General features: G+C 48.4%; 1 protein-coding gene across 21 annotated transcripts in view; it reads right to left on the bottom strand.

Moving 5' to 3' along the window:
- Window positions 1-287: 287 nt before the first annotated feature.
- The window catches only part of DTNB (dystrobrevin beta), a 253,014-nt gene continuing 227,648 nt past the window's right edge, over window positions 288-25,653 (bottom strand). For 4 of the 21 annotated variants that reach the window (XM_059893454.1, XM_059893449.1, XM_059893450.1 and 1 more), the window contains 5 exons: window positions 10,249-10,408; window positions 9,376-9,465; window positions 5,824-5,909; window positions 2,331-2,365; window positions 288-445 (listed from right to left, as the gene is read on the bottom strand). In XM_059893454.1, the coding sequence (XP_059749437.1) occupies window positions 388-445; window positions 2,331-2,365; window positions 5,824-5,909; window positions 9,376-9,465; window positions 10,249-10,408 (429 nt within the window). In that variant the 3' untranslated portion in view covers window positions 288-387. The other 17 variants (XM_059893463.1, XM_059893456.1, XM_059893465.1 and 14 more) reach the window with 11 other exon arrangements.

Below are 25,653 nucleotides of genomic sequence, written 5' to 3'. Positions count from 1 at the left end.
TGACAGAGGGAAGAAAACCTGTTGGTTTTTAAAGGTCAAAGGTCAGGCGGAAACTTGTGCCCCCATCCTGGGGAGCACCCCGAGTGCTGGCGAGACGCCAGCAAGAACTCCACCAAGTCACACACACACAGGAGATTCGTGCTGTTTCTTTTCTCTTTTCAACCTCCAGTAAATTCCTGTTGCAGAGATGAAACCATGCCCGGAGGGGAGTGATGAAGATGCTAGTTCATGCAGGACTGGGCGAGGTGGGGGGGTGTGCCCGAGGCAGCACCAGCAGTCCCTCCCACTTCCCACCGTCTGGGCTCCCCTCGCCCAGCGGGTGGTGACGTCTGGCAGCCTGCAAGCCTGGTCCAGGTGAGCGGCGGAAAGATGGACAGGAATGCGCCTCTAGGGGAACACCTCTCCTTGCTCGCGTCGGTGCCAGCTCACTCCACGTCCCCTGTGCCTATGCAGGACAGACGCACTGTGACTCCCGGGCACTGCCGAGGGTCTCCGAGCAAAGGCTGCTAACATCTGCTGGGGACAAGACAATGTGCAGGGATGGCGCTGCTGGGACGCTTACCTTTCAACTCAGGACGTGCCAAGAGCGACAGTGCTCACACCCCCTTTTAGGGAAGGGCGCATTCTCTTTTCTGGGGGTATCTCTAGTCTTTGGAGTCCTTGCTTAGGTCACAGGGTCAGGAAATGTTTCCAGGAAAGAACTGTGTTCGCAGTGCAAGGTTTGGAATGTGGTGGTTTCATGGGAAGAAGAATTGTGACTGAGAAGGGCAAAGAGGTCAGAGATGTGCTGAGAAGCACTGAGTGGAAGGGAAGAAAGCCCTAGCCTCATGCCTGAAGAGAGCAGAACTTAAGGGTCCACCTGAGTATGCAGGCTTTTCATTTGACTCTCCACTAGTCGTGAGTTTCTCAGTATTCCTCCTGGGGTCAGAGGACAGCACTAGGAGCAGAGGATCCAGCTCCGATTCCAGTTCTGGCACCAAGCTCCTGGGTGGTGGGCCTTAGTTTCCTCATGTGCACGAAGAGGGGTGGGCCAGGTGGCAGACACGCCTTTCCTCGTCCCCCAGTTCCTGTGTGCCCTAAGGAGAGGGGCTCTGACAGGCTCCCCGAGGGCAAGTCAGCTCCTGACTGCCTCATGGCTGCGGCAGCCAAGGCCTGCTGTCAGGAAGGGCCTCGTCTGCATGCGCAGTGAGTTCAGGGAGAAGCCCGCCCCAGCCTTGGAGGGTCCGTGATTGCCAGGGCACCGAGAGAATTTCCGCAGCTCGCACTGCCCATCTTTAGCTTGCACGATCCCTGAGTCAGTGGAGGCTCAGAGACAGCAGGTCCTGGAGTGCGAGCAGGACAGAACCAACGGGTTGGTGCAGACGGGGGGGGGGGGGGGGGGGGGGGGAAGGCGGGGGTGTCAGGAAAAGCCCGGAGGCTGCTCCAGGGTAAGACTGCTGAGAAGGGCCTGGGAAAGTTCCTTTTCTGGATCATGGGCTGCAGCCCTGGCTTTTCTGCCTGGAAGATCTGTAACTGAGGAAGATGGCCTAACTTTTAAACACAAGAGGTGGGGGAGGGGAGGGAAGAAAAGACTGAAAAATAAAGAGAAATCTCAAGGCTGCACCAAAGGCATCTATCCTTGAAAGAACACTTCTCTTGAACAGATTAGTGGTCCAATTATTTTCGTCCCTTCCTTTCAGTGTGCAGCGCATGTCCCGAAACTGCAATACCTTGGAACTGGAACTAGATAAAAGTTAAGGTCCTGAGATGGAAAAGTGTGAAAGACTAATTCCTAAAGGCAATGGGCATTTGCCTGTGAGGAAATCTGTACTTCTATCAATTTGTTTTAGGAGGTGAGAAGGTGCATCTTGGCCAGGCATCACGGGAAACGACTTGGTCGGCTTTGCAGAGTCATCGTGACCCTGAGCTGGCTGTGGTGTGGACCCCCAGAGAGAAATGATAGTGGCTGGGGGAAATCAGGAGCAAGGAGGCAGCGGCAGCCCCGGGAGTGACCTCTGACGCCCGCTCCCAGCGCCGGTTTCAGCCAGCGGCGTCTGGTGTGCCACCTGCATCCCAACACAGGTGACACCAAGGCCTGCCTGAGGCCCAGGCCCGCAGCAGTGCAGGACGGCCCAGCTGGTATGCTGGCGGGTCTGAGCAGAGAAGAGGAGCAGCTGGGCTCGTAAAGGAAACCCCAACTTGGCTCTCACGTGTTGGGGTGGCTCTGGCTTGGGAAGTGTGAGAGAGGAAAGGGCGGAGGGAAAGGGCAGAGGGAAAGGGAGGAGGGAGAGGGCGGAGGGAACGGGCGGAGGGAAAGGGGCCGTGGGGCGGGCAGAGAGCACCGTACTCACCCGCGCTTCCTCTCTGTCCCGGCTCCTCCGCTAACCTGTGCAGCACAGACACAAACGATATACTGAGGTCACAGTCGGGGTCTCTTCGCCACCTGGATGTTCTCCTGGGGCCTCCCTGACCCATGGGCTCCTGGACTTGCCTCTCCCCTTTTGCTCCTCGTAGGTTGACTTTGCCCGACCAGGTATGAAAACAGAGGGGAGTCACCCAACCTACAACCAGCAACTACAACTGACCTAATAGAGCCATGGAAACAAGTGCCTCTCAGGAGGAGGAAGACAATAATACTAAAATAGAAAGGAATCTACCTTAAACCTAGGGAGCAGTTACATCAGGGGGCACAGTCTGTGTGGTTCTGAAAGTGAACAAGGTGAAAATGGTTTAAACTATGATAGGAGCAGTAGTTCCTTCCCGCAGACGTATCTGCTTGGGATACTAAATCATACTCTTGTTCACCCTGAAATCTTGAACCATCGCCTGGACCCTCAAAAGCCTGTATCTATTCTCACCAAGGACCACTGCTGTCAGTCTACCAGACACGTACTAGCGTTAAGTGTGCAAACTGGATTTATAGCTCCCAACACCGTGGGGGCAGGTTCTGGGAGAGGTGATTCTGAAGGACACAGGGACAGAAAATGAGGCCGTGGAGTAGCTGAGACGAATTTAGGGCTCTGAAGTAATATGGGGGAAGTTATGTTAGCCTGCGTTTCATCTATATGGTCTTGGTTACAAGTACTGACCCCTCAAGGTGAGGGGGTGCGCAGTGGGAACCCAGCGGAGCAGAAGCATTCCCCAGGGGGCAGCCACACAGGCAGCCAGGGTAGGCAGGGAGAGGCCGAGGTAGAGGTGAATGGGGTTGGCAAGTCTGGCTGGGTCGTGAGTTCTTCAAAAGTGCCCATTTGGCTCTCACAGTGTTTGCGCTGAGCAGACTGTGCCTGACAGGGTGCTGACCCAGTTGTGTTTGTATTATGTCAGCATGATTTCAACCCCAAAGAAGCAAATCGTTCTTTCTGGTTGATACTTAATTGCCCTCTAATGCCTAGGTGACAGTAGTTACTGCTACCTCAGTCTATAGTAAAAGCTCACGCCTAGATCACAGTGGAGAATCAGAAGGTCCATCCATAAAAACACTTGGTTTTAGAACTATACCCACATAACAGCCACACATTAGCTACAGGGACATATCCTAGGACCTATACAATGTTGAGAGTCAAACATCCTTTTTAAACCCTACCCATCTCTCACCCCAACTCTTAATACTCTTCCCCTTGGGAATGACACCTAAAAGCCACAGAAACAGAAATTCAGGCATTCTCACGAAAAGATTTCACATAGACATACAAAGCAAGAGGTGCAAAGAAAGAAGGGATGTTGACAGGGCAACACAGGTGCCAAGACAGAGGGCCCTTGAGGGTACCAGGTACCAGACAAGGGAAACCATACCCAGTCCATGTGTGAGACAGAGCCTACATCCAGACTTGAACCAGGTCTAAGGCTAGAGTCTGTGGTCAGGGCAAGGCCCAAGTGGTCAAGGCACAGTCCTCTGTGTGCTTCGGGGGAGTGGGGCAGACTGAGGAAAGGCCATGGGAAAAGCTATTGGGAAGGGACGGGGGGAAAAGGGAAGAGAGGCCAAAGAAGCAGCTGTTATGTCTTCAGCCAAGAACATTCCACATGAATGCCGGGATCTGGTTGGACTGTGTGTGCGTGCATGCATGTGTTTGTAGCATGTGTTTACATAAGCGTAAATCTATCTCTGTGTGTCTCCTCTTCTCTTCACCTCTTGCACTACAACCCTCCTGCCTTCTTCCTAGTCCCCCATCGGTATGCGGAAGTCAGTCTTCTCTCCATTTCTTTGCCGCATTTCTAGATGTTTCAAACACCGCTGCCCTCTACTGCTGACCTTTCGACGGCCATGCCAAATACATCATTCTCAGCAATTCATCATAGCTATCGGCCACTTTCTCCCAGGCCTCGCTCTGACTCACTCGATGATTTCAGTACCTGGAGTATGTTTTTCTTCTCCCCGTTTCTTCCTTGGCAATTCCAGTGTCCTTGCTGACAAACTCCAAAGACCTCACCTCTTATCCACACCAGCCACTATGGGTAAAAGCTCTGGACACCCCCCTCCCAAGATGCTCCCCCTTTCCCATCACAACTTCCTTTCCCGTATCCACTTCTTTCTATCCTTCCTTAAGACTTCTCTCCCTTCACGTGGTCTCGCAGTCTGCTCAGACTAAAGCATGGGCTCTGGCGTTAGAGACACCTGGGCTGAGTCCAGGCTCTGCCACTTACTGCCTTACGTTGTTTTAACCACCCTGAGCCCTGTCTAGAATCCTTTCCTCATGGGGCCGTGGAATCAAACAGGAAGAGTGTGTTACGTGCAGAGCATCCAACAGGGACCCGAGAGAGCTGGGCCGGCTGAGTCGCACGCTCCACAGCCCCCTCAGGGCAGCCGCCCACCTCTCTCCCTGACAAAGTGCTCTCCTGCACACCGCCCTGCTTATTTCCTTACGTTTATGAATCTACTGACATCCCACTACATGCCAGGCACTGTTCTAGGCACTGGGGATACAACCTGAACAAAACAGACCGAAGTCTCTACCCTGTGGAGCTTATATTTTGAAGGAATCCAGCAACTGGACATATTAATACACCACAGAAATAACAGCTAACTCTCAAATGTCCAAAGAGAATTGTGTTATCTGTTCAGGGTAACATAGAAACATGAAGATTAAGAGCATGAAGTTTGGAGTGAGAAATACCTAGTTCAAATCCAATCTTTACCACTTAATAGCTACTTGATCTAAATTTCTCTGAGCCTATTTCCTCATTGGTAAAATGGGGATATCATGATATTACATATCTCACCAGGTTGTTGAGGACTGAATGAGATTATACATGGAAATCATTTAGCACAGCTCTTTTGAACATAAGTTATTAAGAAGGTTTTATATACAATAAAATGAGGAAGCATTACTGTCCCGTGCTGATACCTTTCTCTATTGCTTTTAATTCCTCCGAGAAGCCACAAAACCATTTGGCTATTCTGTCCACAATAATCTCTGCCTTTTCAGAAACTCTTCTTGTACTTATAATCATACACTCAAAGTTCGATGACTAACTTTTCCTGCCACTTCCTTTTATCTCCTATTTATTTTGCATATCTTAATTTTGCTCTCCTAACTATATTATAAACTCCTTGAGGCAAGGGGTCACGTTTGGTGTTTTACTTGTGTCTACTTCCTGTATCCCATCCATCTATCATAGTGTCAGGAAATCAGGAAGCTTTTGTTGATCCACTGACACAACCACTTCTAGGGAAAAACTTGATGGTCAGTTGGGAAAAGTAGGGAGAAGGATCCGTGGGGGTCTGAAAGCTTTGGGGAAAGGTGGCAGCAGGAAGGAAGGCAGAAACAAAAGGGAGAGGGGGATTTCGTTCAGGGGCTAGGGCTCTGGCTCCCATTCAGACTAGGGGTCCTGTGGAGCTGCCTTTACCTCTGTCTTTCCCATTCTGCATCTTCTCCTCTTCTTCCTCTGCACCTTCCCCTGCTGTGAAAACAAGTCCAAGGAGGCCAGTGACCCTTCAGCACAGTAGAAGCATAGGAGGAGGGAGAAGTGAGTAGCTTAGGAGGCTTGGGATGAAACCCTAGCTAAAAGCTCATGGCTTCAGGCCTCCAAGGGTGCTGAAATCACCTAGTCTGCACCCTGTGTGGTCCATGCCCCAGCATCATGTCCCCATAAGCCCTGAGCCCAGAGAAGCAGTGCAGTCTGATGTCACCCACCCAGCTTCTGGCTCTATTGCTGGCTTCTCTAAGTTGATGATATCTACTAGGTATATGGCTAATACCTTGCATTCAGGTTCAAGAAAACAACCATAAAAGTGTACAGCAGGGAATACCTAGATGAACACTGGCTTCCGTTAAAAAAAACCAAAACAAACAAACAAAAAACGGGTTTTAGCTGATGACAAACTTAAAATGACTGAACAGTGCAAAGTGGCTGTGTGGAAAAAAGCTAATGCCATCTAAGGTTACTTTCCCTGGGGCCTGCTCAGGGAGGTGGCAGAGCTCACTGTGCTGGGGGCGGAGCGGGGGGCAGGGGGAAGACCCCTTGCAATGTGCAGACGTTCTCAGCCCTGGAAACTCACTTTGAACCAGGGCCTTGCAACACTTGGGCACACGGGATGGCCAAGTGAAACCCACGTCACGTGAGGAATGGCTGAAGGAACTGTGAACGGCTGCCTAAAGAGGAGAGGCTGCGGGAGAGCCACGTGATGTGCCATCAAATACTGGAAAGGCTAACATGAGAGGAGGGACTGAGCTCACTCTGGGTAGCTTTAGAGGGTGGAATGAGGATCAATTCGCTGTAGAAAGGATGATTTTGGCTCCCTGACAAGGAAGAACTTCCCAGTGAGGAGAGCTGGTCATGAACGAACTCGCTGGAAATATTCAAACAGAGAACTTTTATATCAGGCAGCAAGCTGGATGAAATGACTTCCAAGATCCTTTCCAACTCTAAGAGTCCATCATTTGTGAAAAGATTTCAGAAAAGATGAGAAGGGCAAGCTATGGATATAAACAGTATGCCCACGCTGTACAGAATACATGGAAGATAATTTGAGCACCTAATCTCATCCTCATGAAAATCTCGACAGTGATGGTAAAAACAGGTTGGGGACTTCCTGAGGACGCAGTGGTTAAGAATCTGCCTGCCAATGCAGGGGACGTGGGTTCGAGCCCTGGTCCACAAAGATCCCACATGCTGCGGAGCAACTAAGCCCGTGCGCCACAACTACTGAGCCTGCGCTCTAGAGCCTGCGAGCCACAACTACTAAGCCCGCATGCTGCAACTACCGAAGCCCGCCCGCCCTAGAGCCCACGCACCGCAACTACTGAAGCCTGCGCGCCTAGAACCCGTACTCCGCAACAAGAGAAGCCACCACCATGAGAAGCCCGCGCACTGCAACAAAGAGTAGCCCCCGCTCGCCGCAGCTAGAGAAAGCCTGCGCGCAGCAATGAAGACCCAACGCAGCCAAAAAAATAAATTAAAAAAATTAAAAAAAAAAAACACAAAAAAACATGTTGGTTTTGGGCTCTTCCACTCACTGAGAAACTGGCAGCCTTGCACGTAAAGGGAGTTTACCTCTGTGTTTGACAGAGATACTGTGCCATGTGTGGGCCTAGTCCATCCACATCTACCGTGGACTTCAGGGCTTGGGAGAGTGGAGCATCAGTGAAAGGGGCCCTTGTGGGATTGCAGACATGATCCCTTGTCCTGTGTGGGGATAAGGACAGTATGGTGGTAAGAGCATCAGCTTAATGTTCAGACCTAAGCTCTAGGACCAGCTTTGCCCCTTCAAGCTGTGTAACTTTAGGCAAATCTCTTTTCTGATAATCACTCACTGCATTTCTAAAGTAAGGGGAGTGGACAATGTGATCTCTAAGGTACCTTCCAAATACATTACATGGTTTTGTTAAAACTATCCTTTCTTACTAGGAGAGATTGCTGAGTATCCCCATACCCTTACTTATTATGAAGCTGTTTGGTCTCTATGTGCTTTGTGTTTAATGATGTCTAGTTACCTCCCAAACTAGTGTGATGAGCTCATGAACCACTCATTTTGCACAAACCCTAATACATGGCCATGAGGCATGAGTGTGGCTAATTTCCATGGCCTGAAATCCCCTAAGAAATTCCCTCCAGAAGTGGGATTTCTGGCATCTGTGGGGAGCTATATTAGGGAAGGGACTTTCTAAGCACCCATGAGGTCATCTCAAAGGTGGTCATCTCTTCTGTTTATGTGTGTGTGGAGGGGAGCAGTGCTTCTAAAAGGGATTGAGAAATGGTACCAGAATGGAGACAGTGTTACTGTAATGCTGCCTGAACAGGAGAACTGGCATCTTAACTGTACTGAAAAAACCAACACAGGCCACACACTTATTCTCTTCTAAATGAAAACAGCAGATCTGAGAGCGAAGCCGTGGGCCAGACCTTGGCCTGGTCCCATGACAACACTAAAGGCATATGCTTTCTCCTACAAAGGTCTGAAGGAGTACACAAGGCTCGCCTTACCTAAGCGCATGCACAGATGATTTCAATGTATTGTGTTTGAATAAGTACATGTGTCTGAATAGCTCACGGAAAACCTGCTTTATATTTTTATTCAATAGCCTTGTTAAGCTGGTTCAAGGTATCCAAAAGCATTACATTAGGTGGAAAGACACAAAAGAGGGCCATCTGTATGAGTGACCCACAGCACTTAGGAAGGGAATCTGTTTGTTTAATATATAACACGGGAATCTGACCACCATAAAAAAGATTAGCAAAATATCTGACGGCTTCAAAACTGATGTAATCATGGGGATTCTTGAAGACATGCTGATATGGGAATGGCCTTCTATTTCTTCTCTCCTTCCTGGGTATTATGTAAGGGGAAATATGCCATGAGGTAAGGGTCTCTGGAAAATCACTGAAATAGCTAAGAGACAGACAGACTGAGAAAGAAGTCATAGATAAGACTGAACATGAGGAACGAAGGAAGCAACAGACTCAGGTCATGAACTTCCAGTGAAATCAGAGCCTCGTCATGGACAAAAAGAGAGAATAGGGTTTCAAAACCAAATCAAATAGGAGAGAGCAGAAAGGCAGCCGGGAGAAAGTCCAGAAGCTTTTGCAGCTGATGCGGTTCCAGTCATCCAGGAAAGCTCTGGAGCGAGACAGCTGAGCGGGCCTAAGGAAAGAGCAGCTGTGGAGGAAGCACAGATGGAAGACAAATTAAGTGAGGAAGGGGCCTAACTGAGCTGAATTTCTTTAAAGTCGGAATTGCGTTTGCTCCATAGGGCATACTCTTAAGAGGAACCTAAACGTGTGATTATCTCTATGTGATCACGCGTGGGAGAGAGGCTCCTAGGATGAAGGCATCCAGCGCATCCCTGGAAGGCAAGAAGACTGCGTGGTGAAATGAGGGAGACGCTTTACCACGCGGTGAGGCAGCGAGGAGGGCGCGGAGGGGGAGGTGGGAGGCTGGGCGGGCGCTGTGGGCGTCACCTGAGTGGAGCTCCTTCACCAGGGATGACATGGTGCTGGTGATGGAGTCAGCGGCCACCAGCAGGTCATTGCGGAGGTCTCTCCTCGTACCTGAGGGCAGTCAGAGCAGATGGCGATGCCGGGTGGGTCGGGGGGAGAGAGCTGAGTGAACGCCTCGGTCGGCGGGGCCCTGGGACTCAGGGCAGAATTCCTAGGGGGAGATGGGCCGAGCAGCTCTGCCCGCTCCCAGGCCGTCAGGAGCACCGGTACCCAGGTCTGTGGTCCTCCTCCCTCTTCTCTACCTGAAGAGCAGGACCCTGTCAACTCCATACTTCTCAGCCCCAATCAAAGGAGGTGGATTCTAGAACAAGTGCTCAGGCAGGACTTACTCGCCAGCTCCACCTCCCTGCTCTTGTCTCCGCCCCAAGAAGACTTCCTGCGCTGCCTTGTCTTCCCCCAACCACATAACGTCGCTGGCTGTTAGCTCCACGGACAAGGAGGCTTCAGCAAGGTCCCGTTTAGAGTTCCACTCCTTCTCTTGTTTGCTCTAAAGACTTTCCAGGCCAAGCACCCGACTTCGGGAATGCTTCCATCCAGTTCCTCTGGAGGAGGCAAAGCCCAGAGGACAAGGCACTTCCCACAACCCAGAAAAAAGAGCACAGAAGCCCAGGAGGCCTGTACTTCGCACATGTACAAAGCCTGCAGACCTCCCGTTGCAGACCAGCCCATCTAATGAGAAGGGGTCAGCGCTTGGCTTATTTTTACTGTATGTGAAAATCTGATCATTTAAAGCAAAGTGCACAGAAGAAAAGAAACTGGGAAAACCTCAGTAGGAATCTTGTCCACGTTTCCAAACCCCCTCAGCGCTCCATTATACTCTGCTCCCGAACTCACCCTGGGCGAAGGCCTCCTGCACGTCCCCGCCGACTCCGCTCAGCGGGTCCTGCGGGCAGTGGGTGGGTGTGGAGCCGGCGGAGGTGGAGCTCACGGGCATGGGCATTGGGCGGCCGCCTCCGTGAGTGGGCGACGTATGTGGCGATCCTGTGGCCTGAGCCTGGGAGAATCAAAGAGATAAAACATGTCATCTCAGGTGCCTTACCTCTTTGAGGAAGGGGAAAGTTCTTTTTTTCAGTCAACCTGAGCCAGCCCAGGGCTTCAGTTCAGTGGTGCAATGCAGTGCACGATCACATTTGAAAGGAAGGAGTCAGGCTGCCTCCAGCACTGGTGAGAGGAAGAAAAGGGAAGGAAAGGGAGAAGGGGAGAGAACAAAGGGGGAGGAGGGAGAAGAGGCAGCGGGAACACTGAAGAACGGACTAAAAGCGGGAGGGAAAGGGGCAGAGGCGCGCACAGGGAGGGGGGCCTTCCAGGTGGACAGAAGGAGCAGAGCAGCTGGTTGGAGGATCTGGGGGTGGGGGCTGGGGTCACACAGCTGGGAAATAATATACAAACATCTTTGACTTTTGTTTGCAAACACATTCAGGCGCATTATTTCATTTGATCCTCATAACACCTTGTGAGTAGAAGGGGCACATGTCTCTTGTATCCATTTTACAGAAGAAAAACAAGGATGAAGAGAGGAAGAGCTCTGTGTCAGGCTGCACGGCTCGTCAGTGGGAGATGCTGGAACAAGCCCTTCTACTTCAAGGGCAATGACACGTGTTCTGCGCCTCTGCAGCTGCCAGGCCACAGGGAGCGCGCCTGAGTTTGCGGGTCAGGAGTCTAGCTCCAGGCCGTTCCCAGGAGCCCGGTCATCTGGCCCGTCATGCTGCACTCGTCATGCTGCACTCGTCAAGTACACACAGTGAGGTCTTCTGTGAGCCATCCCGTGGGGACTAGGTGAGAATGGACACACGTTTAGTGGAAACCAAACTTTCCTTGTGAGGCTCTGCCTCAGTTTTGGAGAAAGCTTGGAGCAATGGGATGAAATTTTAAAACTCCAGTTAAAGGGAGCTCGCTGAGATTTGGGCTCTGCTGCTCTTCAGAGGAAGGGCAACTGAGGGTGGCATATAGACCGGGGTTTTCTTTGGAAGCAAAACTGGGAAAATATAAGCCAAAGTGTGCAAATGAGTTCAAAGGAAGATAATTATCTTTTGGGATCTGGCTCAGAAACCCCACGTACAAACAGAACCTGCCACCTCGAACAGGCTGACAGGCTGTGTGCACAAAGCCCCACCTCAATGCTTCACCCAGTGTGAGCGCCGGACCAAATGGAAATGGTCTGTTCTCCATCGTTCTTGCTTTGATTCACGTCTGTGTGTTTTAATTTGAGAAACTTACAAAATACAGAAAGCTTACAAGTGGAACATAATAGACCACTCAAATTGATAATTAATATTGTGTCAAATTTATTCCAACCTAAAAACATTGCAGATAAGTCTGAAAGACCCCTTTGACTACTAATTCTTTCCAGTCCCCTCCTCTCTTCCCTTCAGAGGCAGCCACTGTCAAAGGTTTTGGTGTGAAACTTTTTACCTATGTGTACATATGTAATTATGAATAATATATGACATTTCGTGCCTTTAAATTTTGCATGAACGGGTATCATACTGCACATATCATTTTGCAATTTGCTTTTATCATCTAGCATACTTTAAAAAAATGTTCACTGAAGTACAGTTGATTTACAATGTTGTGTTTAATTTCTGCTGTACAGCAAAGTTAGCATACTTTTTGAGATCTTTCCATGATAAAAATAAATATGAACTTAGACCCTTACCTCACATTATATACAAAAACTAACTTAAAATGGATCATACCAAATATAAGAACTAAAATTATAAAACTCTTAGAAGGAAAGATTAGACAATGACTTTTCAGATATGACACAAAAAGTACATACTACAAAAGAAAAACAGATAAACTCGACTTCATTAAAATTAAAAACTATTTTTAAAGGACACCTTTAAGAAAGTGAAAAAAACTCAGAGGATGGGAAAAATGTTTGCAAATCATATATCTCATAAGGGACTTATATTAGGAATATCTACACAATATTGTAAATCAACTATAATTCAATAAAAAAATTAATTTAAAAAAAAGAATATATAAAGATCTCTTGGGACTTCCCTGGTGGTCCAGTGGGTAAGACTTTGCACTCCCAATGCAGGGGGCCCGGGTTCGATCCCTGGTCGGGGAACTAGATCCTGCATGCATGCCACAACTAAGAGTTCGCGTGCTGCAACTAAGAAGATCTGCAAGGAAGATCCCACGTACCGCAACTAAGACCTGGTGCAGCCTAAATAAATAAATAAATATTAAAAAAAAAAAAAGATCTCTTACACTCAATAATAAAAGGACAGGTAACCTAATTTAAAAATAGGCAAAGGGGGCTTCCCTGGTGGCGCAGTGGTTGAGAATCTGCCTGCTAATTCAGGGGACGCGGGTTCGAGCCCTGGTCTGGGAAGATCCCACATGCCGCAGAGCAGCTAGGCCCGTGAGCCACAACTACTGAGCCTGCGCGTCTGGAACCTGTGCTCCGCAACAAGAGAGGCCACGATAGTGAGAGGCCCACGCACCGCGATGAAGAGTGGCCACCGCTTGCCGCAACTAGAGAAAGCCCTAGCACAGAAACGAAGACCCAACAGAGCAATCAATCAATCAATCAATCAATCAATAAATCTTTAAAAAAAAAAATAGGCAAAGGATCTGAATGGACATTTCTCTAAAGAAGATATGCAAACATCCAATAAGCATATGAAAAGATGCTCAATATTATTGGCTATTAGGGAAATGCAAATCAAAACCACAATGAGCGGGACTTCCCTGGTGGTGCAGTGGTTAAGAATCCGCCTGCCAATGTAGGGGACACAGGTTTGATCCCTGGTCCAGGAAGATCCCACATGCCATGGAGCAACTAAGCCCGTGCGCCACAACTACTGAGCCTGCGCTCTAGAGCCTGCGTGCCACAACTACTGAGACCACGCGCTGCAACTACTGAAGCGTACGCGCTCTAGGGCCCGCGTGCTGCAACTACTGAAGCTCACACACCTAGAGCCCGTGCTCCACAACAAGAGAAGCCACCGCAACGACCGTGCACCACAACGAAGAGTAGCCCCCGCTTGCCGCAGCTAGAGAAAGGCTGCACATTGCAACGAAGACCCAATGCAGCCAAAAAACAAAACAAACACAAAACCAAAAAAAACCAAATAACCACAATGAGATACAACTTCACACCCACTAAGATGGCTATAATAAAAAAGACAGATAATAACAAGTGTTGACAAGAATGTGGAGAAATCGAAACGCTCATAAACTGCTGGTAGGAATATAAAAATGGTGCAGCTGCTTTAGAAAACAGTTTGGCAGTTCCTCAAAAGTTTAAACATTGACTATCATATGACCCAATAATTCCACTCCTACATGTATATACTGGAGATAAATGAAAATCTATGTATACACAAAAATTTGTACACAGGTGTTCATAGCAGCATTATATATAATAGCCAAAAAGTGAAAACAAATCCAAATGTCTGGGGACTTCCCTTGTGGTGCAGTGGTTAAGAATCCACCCGCCAATGCAGGGGACACAGGTTCGATCCCTGGTCCGGGAAGGTCCCACATGCCACGGAGCAACTAAGCCTGTGCGCCACAACTACTGAGCCTGTGCTCTAGAGCCCGTGAGCCACAACCACTGAGGCTGTGTGCCACAACTACTGAAGCCCGCGCACCTAGAGCCTGTGCTCCGCAACAAGAGAAGCCACCTCGGGATTTCCCTGGTGATGCAGTGGTTAAGAATCCGCCTGCCAATGCAGGGGACACAGGTTCGATCCATGGTCCGGGAATATCCCACATGCCGTGGAGCAACTAAGCCTGTGTACCACAACTACTGAGCCTGCGTGCCACAAATACTGAAGCCTGTGCGCCACAACAAGAGAAGCCACTGCAATGAGAAGCCCGCACACCACAATGAAGAGCAGCCCCTGCTTGATGCAACTAGAGAAAGCCCTCAGGCAGCAACGAAGACCCAATGCAACCAGAAAAAAAAAAAGAAAAAAAAAGTGTTGGCGAGGGCATGGAGAAAAGGGAACCCTTGCGCACTACTGGTGAGAAGGTAAACTGGTGCAGCCACTAGGCAAAGCGGCCTTTTTCCTCAAAAAATGAAAAACAGAACAACCATACGATCCAGTAATCCCACTTCTGGGTATATATCCAAAGAAAACGGAAACAGGGACTTCCCTGTTGGTCCAGCAGTTAAGACTCCATGCTCCCAATGCGGGGGCCCAGGTTTGATCCCTGGTCAGGGAACTAGATCCCATGTGCCACAACTAAAGATCCCACATGCTGCAACTAAAGAATCCTGCATGTGGCAACTAAAAGATCCCACACACTGCAATGAAGATCCTGCGTGCCACAACTAAGACCTGGCACAGCCAAATAAATTTAAAAAAAAAAGAAAATGAAAACAGAATCTTGAAGAGATATTTGAACTCCATATACACTTGTTCACTGCAGCATTATTCACAATAGCTAGGATATGCCAACAATCTAAGTGTCCATCAACAGATAAACAGATAAAGAAGATATGGTATATATGTACAATGGAATATTATTCAGCCATGAGAAAGAAGGAAATCCTGCTGTGTTATTTATGGTAAGTGAAATAAACCAGACAAAGAAAGACAAACACTTCATGGTATCATCAATATGTGGAATCTAAAAAAAAGTCACACTCAGAAACTGAGAGTAGAAAAGTAGTTGCCAGGGGCTGAGTGGTGGGGGAATAGGGAGAGGTTGGTAAAAGGGTGTAAACTTCTGGCTAAAACATAAGGTCTGAGGATCTAATATTACATGGTGATTACAGTTGGTAATATACTATTGTATAGTTGAAATTTGCTGAGAGAACAACTTAAGTGTTCTCACACACACAAAAAAGATAAATATGTGAGGTGATGGATGTGTTAATTAACTAGATGGGGAAATCCTTTCACCATGTATAGGTTTATTAAGTCTCTACAATGTATACTTTAAATATCTTACAATCTTATATGTCAATTATACTTCAATAAAGCTGAAATAAATATAGAATAAATTATAAAAAAAGAACCTGTGTCTAGAACATATAAAAAAACTCTTGTAACTGAATAATAAGACAGGCAACCCAATTACAAAACAGGCAAAGACGTGAATAGACATTTCATCAAATAAGATATACAAATGAGCTAAAAATTACATGAAAAATGCTCAACACGAGTACTCAGGGAAATGAAAACTGAAATCACGAAGAGATACCACTTACCGACTGAAATAGCTACAATAAAAAAGACTGACAAGGATGTGGGAAAAGGGAAACCCTTGTACACTGATGATGGGACTATAAAATGGTACAACCACTTTGGAAGACAGTCTGGCAGTTTCTTAAAATGTTAAATGTAAACTTACCATATGACCCAGCAATTTCACTCCTGAGTATGTACCCAAGAGAAATAAAAACATATGCTTGGGCTTCCCTGGTGGCGCAGTGGTTGAGAATCTGCCTGCCAATGCAGGGGACACGGGTTCGAGTCCTGGTCTGGGAAGATCCCACATGCCACGGAGCAACTGGGCCCGTGAGCCACAGCTACTGAGCCTGCGCGTCTGGAGCCTGTGCTCCGCAACAAAGAGAGGCCGCGATGGTGAGAGGCCTGCGCACCGCTATGAAGAGTGGCCCCCGCTCGCCGCAACTAGAGAAAGCCCTCGCACAGAAACGAAGACCCAACACAGCCAAAAAATAAATAAATAAATGTAGTCATTAAAAAAAAAAAAATCTAGAAAAACAAAATAATATTTAAAAAATAAAAAAAATAAAAAAACATATGCTCATCCAAAACTTGTACACGTTTATTAGCAACATTTAGTTTAATAGGCCAAAAGTGGAAATAACCCCAAAGTCTACTGACCGGTGAATGCCTTAAAATGTGGTTAATCCATATAATGGAATACTACGAAATCTCTTTTTGATGTTTTTATCCCGGTTTAACTTTTATAATAATTTTCCATTGACAATTCAACATGTTCTATCTTGTGAAATATTCTCTTCTATTTTGTCAGGGGTTATAAAACATTTATTATTATTTACTCTTTCAGGATATATATCTTTTCTTCCCGACTAATTTATAAACCTTAGGAGTCTGGTTCTGTCCAGATAACATTATCACATATTAATCATTGTATTTTGGGAAAAAACCTCCACCTTTCACCCTATAATTATCACCCTCTGCTTTTTTGGCCATTTTTATGGGAGAGGGGGCAAATAATAAAGCATAAAATTCATTCTAGTTTGGAAAGTGCTTATGAGCAATCAGACCTAGCAGTTTCAGCCCCAATACAAACTAGATAAGGAAGCTGGGAAGAAGGTGAGAGAATCTGCAGAGAAGGCAAGAAAGTCTGATGCAGAGGCCTGGCTTTGCAGGAAAGTCCTGAGCCAGCACAGTGTGGGATGTAGGAGATCACAGAAGTGGTGGATACTGGCAATGCCCAGGCCTTTCCTGGGCCTTCCCAGGGCTGAGGGGAACAGAATAAAGGTCGTTTCTTGGGTTGCCTGGGCAGCCTCAAGGAAGGACCCCACGCAGCCAATAGCTTCCCATAGGCTGACACTGTGAGAAGCGATGAGCCCAAAGCTGTCTCTCCATCACAGAGGAGTTTAGAGCCTCGGCGAGGTCAGGTGTGGACCTTGGATGCCGGGGGAGTCTACGAACTCAGATGCCTCAGCCACCGAATGGAGGGTGCTGCCCACGAGAACCAGGCCTGGCCACAAGCAAAGGACATGATGGCCTCAGCACAGGTCAACTTGGAGCTATGGACACTCCTCCACTGACGCCACAGCACCCAGCAAAAGGCCCCAAGGTGGAGCACTCATTTTGGGTGCAGGAAGGGGGATAAGAATCTCTGAAATGACTGGCTTCAGAGTTTTCCTCGAAATGCCCAGACTAAGTGCCCATCTCAGAAAGTGAGCGCTCAAGAGGGAAATTAAGGCCACTTATATAATTTTTTTTCCTAAGTATGTGGCCTGTGAAATTCAAATTCACTTCACTGTATGACAGTTATCTGGACAGTTATCTGGACAGTTATGCTGTCCAACCCAGCATTAAACATGTGGCAAGTACTCAATAAATCTTGGTGAGACTGGAGCCAGGCATCGCCACCCAAGGACTGAGTGTCACAGTCGTTAAGACCGGAGATGGACAAATAGGTTGCTTTTTAAGAACATGAAGCTGAACCTCTGCAAATATTTTAACAGGAAAATGATGATGGGGAATGAAGTAAGAGGGATGGACAGGGGTAGACAGCCACATGTGGCTAAATCTCTAGGATCAGGAAATGAAACCTACTGCCCACCATCAGCTTGAAAATAATCAGGCCCCCTTCCTGGGATCACTGCCCAGGACATGTCTTCTGAGGAAGATAGAAACCAGACTCCTGACATTGTCTTTGTTCAGAGCAGTAGAAAGAGAAAAGCTGAGACCACTGGGAAGGCATAATTTTCCCCATGGATCTCAAACTTCAGCCCTTGGCTTTAGGATCATGTTGGATTAAAGCAATGCTAGGATGGAGCTGTCAGGAACCCTATGTGCATTCTGGGTCCAGCAGAGCAATGCCGGTTTGGCATCCTTGTGGGGCAGTAAATCCCAAAGGCCCCGGGAGAGGCACAAGTCATAGGTAATCGATATGCAGGTACTTCAGCCAGGCCCGAAGCTGAGGGATCCGGAATGGGGTTGATCTGGAATGAGGCATATGTTGGTGCAACGGAGGTCAACTGACTCTGCTCCTGGGCGGTTTAGACAACAACCATCTACTGAAAGGACTGCACTCTCTCTTGCCTTCAGGCCTCTACTTGCTGTTCTCTCTGCCAGGAGCACTACCCACTCTGTGGTGCCTGACCAGCTCCCACTGGTCTTCCAGCTGTCTGCTTCATTGCCACCTCCCTCAGAACCCTGTACAGCCGTAATCTCACCCGTCAAATTTATCTTCCTTACCATTGTGCTTACCACATGTAAAGGCTTAATAAATAGTTGTTAAATGACAATGAGGTGTATCAAGTTTCTGACCCTTTTTCTTCTGTAATGGAAAGCGGGAACACAGCCAGAGCGGGCAATGATCTCCGGGGAGGACTAAATCTATCGTCATCAATAAAGCTTTATGTGAAATACTTTAACTAGGTAACTAACTGTGGCGGGCAGACCTCTGAGGAGGCCTCCAGTGACACCCTCCCTCCCTGTAGTCACCTCTGGTGTTATCCCCTCCCCTTGAACGTGGGCTGGGTGTAGTGAGTGACTGCTTCTGATGAATCAGGCCAATGGGATGTCATTTCTGAGATCAGTTGATAAAAGACCATGACTTCTGTCTTGTCCACACATATTCTCTCCCGCTCTTGCCCCTGCTCATGCTAAGGAAGCCAGGTGCCATCTTGTGAGCTGCCCTGTGGAGAGGCCCACCTGGCAAGGAACTGAGGGTGCCTTCCGGCCATTAGCCGGCATTGAACTGTGGCCCTCAATCCAACAACCCACGAGGAATCCTGCCAACAACAACGTGACCTGTTGAGGCTTGAGGTGACTGTAACCTTGTGAGAAACCCTGACCCTCAGCTTGTGAGGACCCAGCTAAACAGCGCCTGGACTCCTGACCCACAGAAGCTGTGAGTTAAATTTGTTCTTCTAAGCCATTAAGTTTCGGGGTAAGTTGTTATGCAGCCATAGGTAACTCATGTGCTGAGCTTGATTTTTTTCTTTCTACATTATTAGATCAGTCCCATCTGAAGAGCATTTGACTGAGAGGGAGCAGGAGGGAGAATTTTGGGATGAGACCAGGCCCAGAGGCCTTCATGAGACGCCGAAGACCCCGGAAAGAGGACCGTGGATGAGAAGAGAGGCAAGGATAGAGAATCAAGAAAAATTTTTCCGGATCTAAGAATGTGCCTAAGTCCCTCAGTGCATTAGCCTGTCCTGAGGTTGAAAAGTTTCAACCTCTTTACTTTGTAATGAGTAAATGGCAGGGCCTGGAGACAATTCTCTGCTGCAAATCCAATGACTCAGAAGAGGAGGGGCCGCCGCAGGCACAGAGAGGGGATCTTGCTCTGGCCACCGCCTGGGTGAACGCTGAGGAGGCGGTGAGGTTCGGTGGGAGGGGCGCACCCTTAAAGTCCGGAGACCTGGGGTTTTCTTTTGACTGTACAGGACATGCATTTTAATTCTTCTGGAGTTCAGTCTTCTCCTTTACAAACCGAGCGGCATCGAACTAGATGACCTGTGAAGCATTTTGCAGATATAAAATGCTAAGATTCTACGACCTTCACCAAGTTACCTCATCTCAGAAATGCCGAGTGATCAAGGCTTTGCTTCGGTCATAACCGCCCTGCCGGTGGAGGATCCTCCTCTGAGGGCTCTCAGCGGCCGCTTCAGGGTCACACAAGGCATGTTCTGCTCCTAACTCTCCTTTCTCACGAGCGGAGTCCACAGCGGAGGTGCTGCCTGTTCAGGCCTCCTGCATTCGCAGCCGGTGGGGAGGTGCAGGGAGCAGGTACGCAGAGGACGGGCTGTCTCAAGGAAGACAGCTTGAAATAAGGTGCTCCTCATTACGGAAGCGCAGACCGGAGCGCCTGCAGCACACACGGCTGAAGGCAGCGCTGCAGTGCGCACAGTGGCTCTCCCGGCTCGCCGACAGTCACCTCTAGCCTGCTTACAGGCTGCTCATCCTCTGCCCTCCCGACAGGTCTGTGCCGGACGGCCGCGCTGAAGTCAGTGCGGATGAAGCGCTGCACTGAGAGACTGCACCTTGTCTCAAAGGCACAGATGGGTTGTACGTTCAGAGAGGCAGGCCCTCCCCGTGGAGACTGCTGAGCACTCCACTCAGAGCAAACCCATCTAGAATGAGCAGCACAGTCAGAGGCTGGGGGGCGCATCACCGCTGGGACCTAGAGATTATGGGGAACCTGAGACTCACACAGAAATCAGCAAAGGTGGAGGGACTTAGTCTGGTGGCTCTGCGGGGTGGGGATAAGCTGTCCAACGAGGGTCCAAAAGAATCGCGTGCCTCTGGGTTTCAGCTGCCAGAAGAGGGGCGGTGAGCCTAGAGAGGCTGGGGAAGCTTCACGACACGCTCCTTGGTGTTTTAACGTTTCCTGAAGCAGGGACAGTGGGACCTTGTTGAAATACAACTTATTACAAAGGCCTGAACACAGCAAAGGCCAGTCACGTGTCTAACCAACAACTAAACACAATAAATGCCCTGTAACTCAGGTTCTCTGAGTACAGAGGTCCCTTGTAGTTGGAAACAATTCTGCTGGAAAGACAGAGCTAGAGAAATGTTACAATCTGAGAAGCTCTCTCCTCTGCTGGCCCTTCACTTCTTCTAAATCAGCAAAGACTCTGAGAACCTGAGAAAGCTATGTGTTCCAAGAAAAGAGTTCAGAAGTTATGCTTGTAATGTCAAAGGGTTCGTGACCCCAGGAAAACAGCCTCTGTTTTTGTTTTTTTAAATATATTTATTTATTTATTTATTTATTTATTTATTTATGGCTGTGTTTGGTCTTCGTTTCTGTGCGAGGGCTTTCTCCAGTTGCGGTGCGCGGGCCTCTCACTGTCGCGGCCTCTCCCGTTGCGGAGCACAGGCTCCAGACGCGCAGGCTCAGTAGTTGTGGCTCACGGGCTTAGTTGCTCCGTGGCATGTGGGATCTTCCCAGACCAGGGCTCGAACCCGTGTCCCCTGCATTGGCAGGCAGATTCTTAACCACTGCGCCACCAGGGAAGCCCCAGCCTCTGTTTTAGTCCAACATTCATTACCGTATCTGAGGAGATGGAGGCCTAGAGAAGTCACAAGGTCACAAATAAATTAGTAGCAAGGCTAAGATGGGTACCTGGGTCTTCCAGTGGCCTTAAACTGCTGGGAGAACCCTAAGCACGTTGGGATCCCAAGTTTCTGAGGTCAGGAGGAACATGGGTCAGGTGAGACTTCTCACTGCCGAGGCCAACCGTGATTTTTTTTTTTTTTAATACTTTATTTATTTATTTTATTTATTTATTTATGACTGTGTTGGGTCTCTTAGTTTTCGTGTGAGGGCTTTCTCTAGTTGCGGCAAGCGGGGGCCACTCTTCATCGCGGTGCGCGGGCCTTTCACTATCGCGGCCCCTCCCGCCGCGGGGCACAGGCTCCAGACGCGCAGGCTCAGTAGTTGTGGCTCACGGGCCCAGTTGCTCTGCGGCACGTGGGATCTTCCCAGACCAGGGCTCGAACCCGTGTCCCCTGCATTAGCAGGCAGATTCTCAACCACTGCGCCACCAGGGAAGCCCCGAACCATGATTTTTGATAGCAACATAAATTAATTTCCAACACGAGTGAGAAATGTGAGAAAGGAGAATACGGTGATTCCGACTTACTCTTTTGTTTGAGCACAAGTCTAATATTGGAGCCAAAACAGGTACAGAGAACGCCAGAGAAGGTGACTTGAGGACACTGTGAGTGGAGATGGGGACTCACATGCTGTGGCAGAGAGCGTGGCCATGCAGGGGCAGAGGCGCTGTCTGCAGTAGGAAGATGACGGATATACAGTCCCGGGCTGTGCTCAGCCAGCCCCAGCAGGGTGCCTGGCACACAGTAGGGGCTCCAAAAATACTATTTCCTTCCCTTCTTTTTCCTGATGGAACAGGTATGAATTTTTTTTAATCTCCTTGATTATCGTCAGGCAATCAAACCCAGGGAGGCTTATGGCAAAAAGCCTGATTTTGAGAGTTAATGCCCTCGCCAGAGCACTGTTAACGGCATCCCCTCCACACACACACCCAACGAAAACTCTGAGCTAAGCGGTTATCATGGTAACAGAAGGAGACACTTGAGTCTCCATTTTTCTCTCTCTGATTCATGGACACCTGCCAGGTAGCAGATGGCCTGTGTGGACAATTACCTTCATTTTCCTGCAATGTATTTAAATTAAACAAACTGGCCTCTTTGCTGCCGATTTTCAGAGGCCCGTTCGGAAAAACAACAACAACAAAAAAACCGAAAAAACAATGTTGGGAGAAAGGAACTACAAGTCTGAAATTTAGATGAGGCAACCGTGAACATACAGAGAACTGGGATGTATACAGAATGGACTTTGTACGTTTTTTTTCTTCAACAAAAGGTTAAAAAAAAAAAACAAAAAAAAAAACCCCACAGACTATTTTGAGCTGCTGCAGGTGGTGGCTCTGCTAGGAAAATGCAGCTGTCTCATCAAATGTGGAACTAAAAGGAGAGAGAGGATTATCTGACGCTGTACTGTCTGTCCTGCTGCAAGATTTGAAAATAATTGCCTAACATGACAAGAGTTAAGACTGCTGGGAGTTAGGCCCAGGGGTGGAAGTGAGCACACAAGGAGAACAGGGGTGGAGGAGATGAGAAAGGCAGTCACGTGGCAGTGAGCAAAGCAGCAGCCGCGATTCCCTCTGGGGCGAATTAGAAACAGGTAAAGAACACGCCTGGAGACCTTCCTCTCTCCCCAAAGTGTCCACCTCTGAGGTAAAGGGCGGTGCAGCTTTTAAGGATGAACTTGGCTTCTAAACACCCGAGAGAAGGGCCAAACAGTTCTATGATGTCTCTCTTCTCTCACCACCGTTAATACACATTTATCTATCGTGTGTGTCTGCTGGAAGGAGAGGGGCCACCAAAAAGTCTGCCTTGAGGTCCCTCCTCAGAGGGCTGACACCTGTCTGTTCCCACATCACTTCAGGAAACTCAGGGCTTACCCATGACCTGTCACTCCCTGCGGTGGCTCTCAGGTGTCACTCCCTGTGGGGTTACTGCTATGGATGGGAAACAGCAATGGCAGGACTGCTGGGTGTTTTGTGATCACACTGTTGGCAACGGGGAGAAGGTTATGGTTCTCAATCTCCATGATTCTGCCCCTATTCAAGTCAAACTAAATTATATAGAAGACAAAGCTTACCCGAGGCTGAAAGAGCTGGGGGGCAAGATGTCTAGATCTTTCTCAGTAGAAGGAGGAAAGCGTATTAAGTTCGTAAGACTGTCTCAGAAGAACAACCTCTTAAAACTCACCATAAACCCGAAGATCAAAAGAAAGCTGAAATTTAAACTTTTAGATAGGGAAGCTCATAAATTCCAAGACTAGAATTACCCTCTTTCTGTTTGTTTCTCCTAGTTTTCCCAGCTCTATTTGAAAATGGTATCCCATTAGTTCTCATTGCAGGATTTCAAAGCTAGTTCTCAGCAAAATGATCAGGGACCTCACTGAAGGAAAAATCCCTATAAAATGAATACCAAACACTCAGATTGCATATTAGAAACCAAAAGAGGACAGGATTCCAGGAGAGCATGGTCCTTAATTCAGACATGAATTCAATGATGGGGCAGGCAGCCTGAACCTATCAATGATATTTTAAAGATCAATGAGTCAAACTTAAATGCTGCTTATGGGTAAGTAAGTAAAACTTGTACAATGAGGTGTGGCACCTGATCCAGCACCACACTCTCTGCTGAGTCCCTGTTCTATATAATAAGGTGGTTAGAGCCCAGGCTTTGCAGTCAGATGGACCTAGTTTGGATTCCAGCTCTGCCATTTACTAGCTGTGTGACCTCAGGCAACTTACTTAACCTCTCTGAGGCTCAGGTTCTTCATATGTAAAGTGGAGACAAGAATATCTTCATGGGTTGGTGAGGATGTACATAAAGTGCTTCACATGCTGGCTCAATGGGGTACTACCTGCCATGATTCCACTTTGAAAGGTGCAAAGTAGGGGTATGAAGGGGCAAGGTCTCCACTCTCAGCAGGCTCACAGCCTCCTAGGCAGTTCGGCATGTACGCAGCTAGCATACAAAGGAGGATGAAATCCGTACCGTAGCGGAGGTACAAAGGAAAAGGAACACAGAGGCGAGAGAGTTTAACACTGACCTTCTGGAACAGGGTAAGGTTTCACAGAAGAGGTGGCATCTGAGAGTGTCTTGAGGGGTATAATTTCAACAGGCAGAAGCGGCTCGGGAAGGGCAATCCAGGTGAGGAAAGGGCATGAACAGAGGCACCATGAGAGAGGAAGCTGTATGTGTGTGTTGGGGGACGGGGGAGGAGCATGTGGGGACACTAGTATGCAGGGAGCACAGAAGATATATGGTGGGAAAGAGAAGTGTGGGCCACAATCATCCAGAGCCTTAAATAAATGGTCATCAAGTTTATTTACTAGGCGATAGATGGGCAAACTATAGCCCGTGGCCAAATCCAGCTTGCCACCTGCTTTTTTACAGTCTGTGAGCTAAGAATGGTTTTTACATTTTTAAGTGGTTTTATTTTAAATGGTTATATAAGTCCTTACATAATATCTCTGATTTGGTTCACAAAGCCTAAAATGCTTACTACCTAACCTTTAAGAAAAAGCTTGCTGACCCCTGCCATAGACAATGGCAGAGGGAGCCCGTGAAGACTTCCAAGGAGGGAGTGGTGTGGTCAATCTGGTCTGATTTAGGAATCTGGCTCCGGGGCAAAGTGAAGGAGGGACTGAGAGGCAGGAGGCAGGAGAGAGGGAGACCAGGTGACAGATGATGGAGGCTGGAATGGAGAATGGTGATAGGAATTGGGAGGAGAGAGACACAAGCAAGCTTTTGGAGAAAAAGTTGACTAGACTGTGACAACTGAGTGGGAAGAGTAGGGGACTGGAAGAGCGCATGCATGTAGGGAGTGCTGGCAATGATGTTAACAGAAGCAGGACATATGGACAAAGGGGTGATTTGTGGGGGAAGGTGACTGGAAATCTTTTACCATCCATCCCATATCTAAACCTCAGAATAAGGGATGCTGAGAATGCCTCAAGGGCTCAGACTGGTATCACAGAGAAAGGTTCTCTGATCCTACTTCCCTGACCAGGGATCCAACCAGTGCCCCCTGCAGTGGAAGTGCAGAGTCCTAACCACTGGACCACTAGGGAATTCCTGAGCAGTGGTTCTTCACTGGGGATAATTCTACCTGCTAGGAACCTGGTGTTGGGTGTCGGTGTGGGGGTGGGAGCATCCCTGGAATTTAGCAGGTAGAGATCAAGGATGCTGCTCGACATCCTGCAATGCATAGAACACGCCCCCGCCCCAACCCACCAAAAAAAAAAAAAGTAATCTGGCCCCAAATGTCCATAGTGCTGAGGATGAAAACCTGGCTGAGGGTGACAGAGTTACGAGGTCCTAAAGTCGGTGGCCTGTCCAGGGCTTCTTGTCCCAGGTGGTGAGCTGCTGTAGAAGGAAAGGCAGGCCACCAGTAGCCTCAGATCAGGTTAGAAACTTCAAGGGGCCAAGAATAAACGCTGATAACCTTCTGCACATTTGGGAGATGTCCTGGGGACAGCTACAGGCCTTAGAG

Source organism: Balaenoptera ricei, chromosome 13 (genome assembly GCF_028023285.1).
Source record: "Balaenoptera ricei isolate mBalRic1 chromosome 13, mBalRic1.hap2, whole genome shotgun sequence".
NCBI lineage: Eukaryota > Metazoa > Chordata > Mammalia > Artiodactyla > Balaenopteridae > Balaenoptera > Balaenoptera ricei.
Note: the sequence above shows the minus strand (reverse complement) of the source record. Positions and strands in the feature narration are given on the sequence as shown.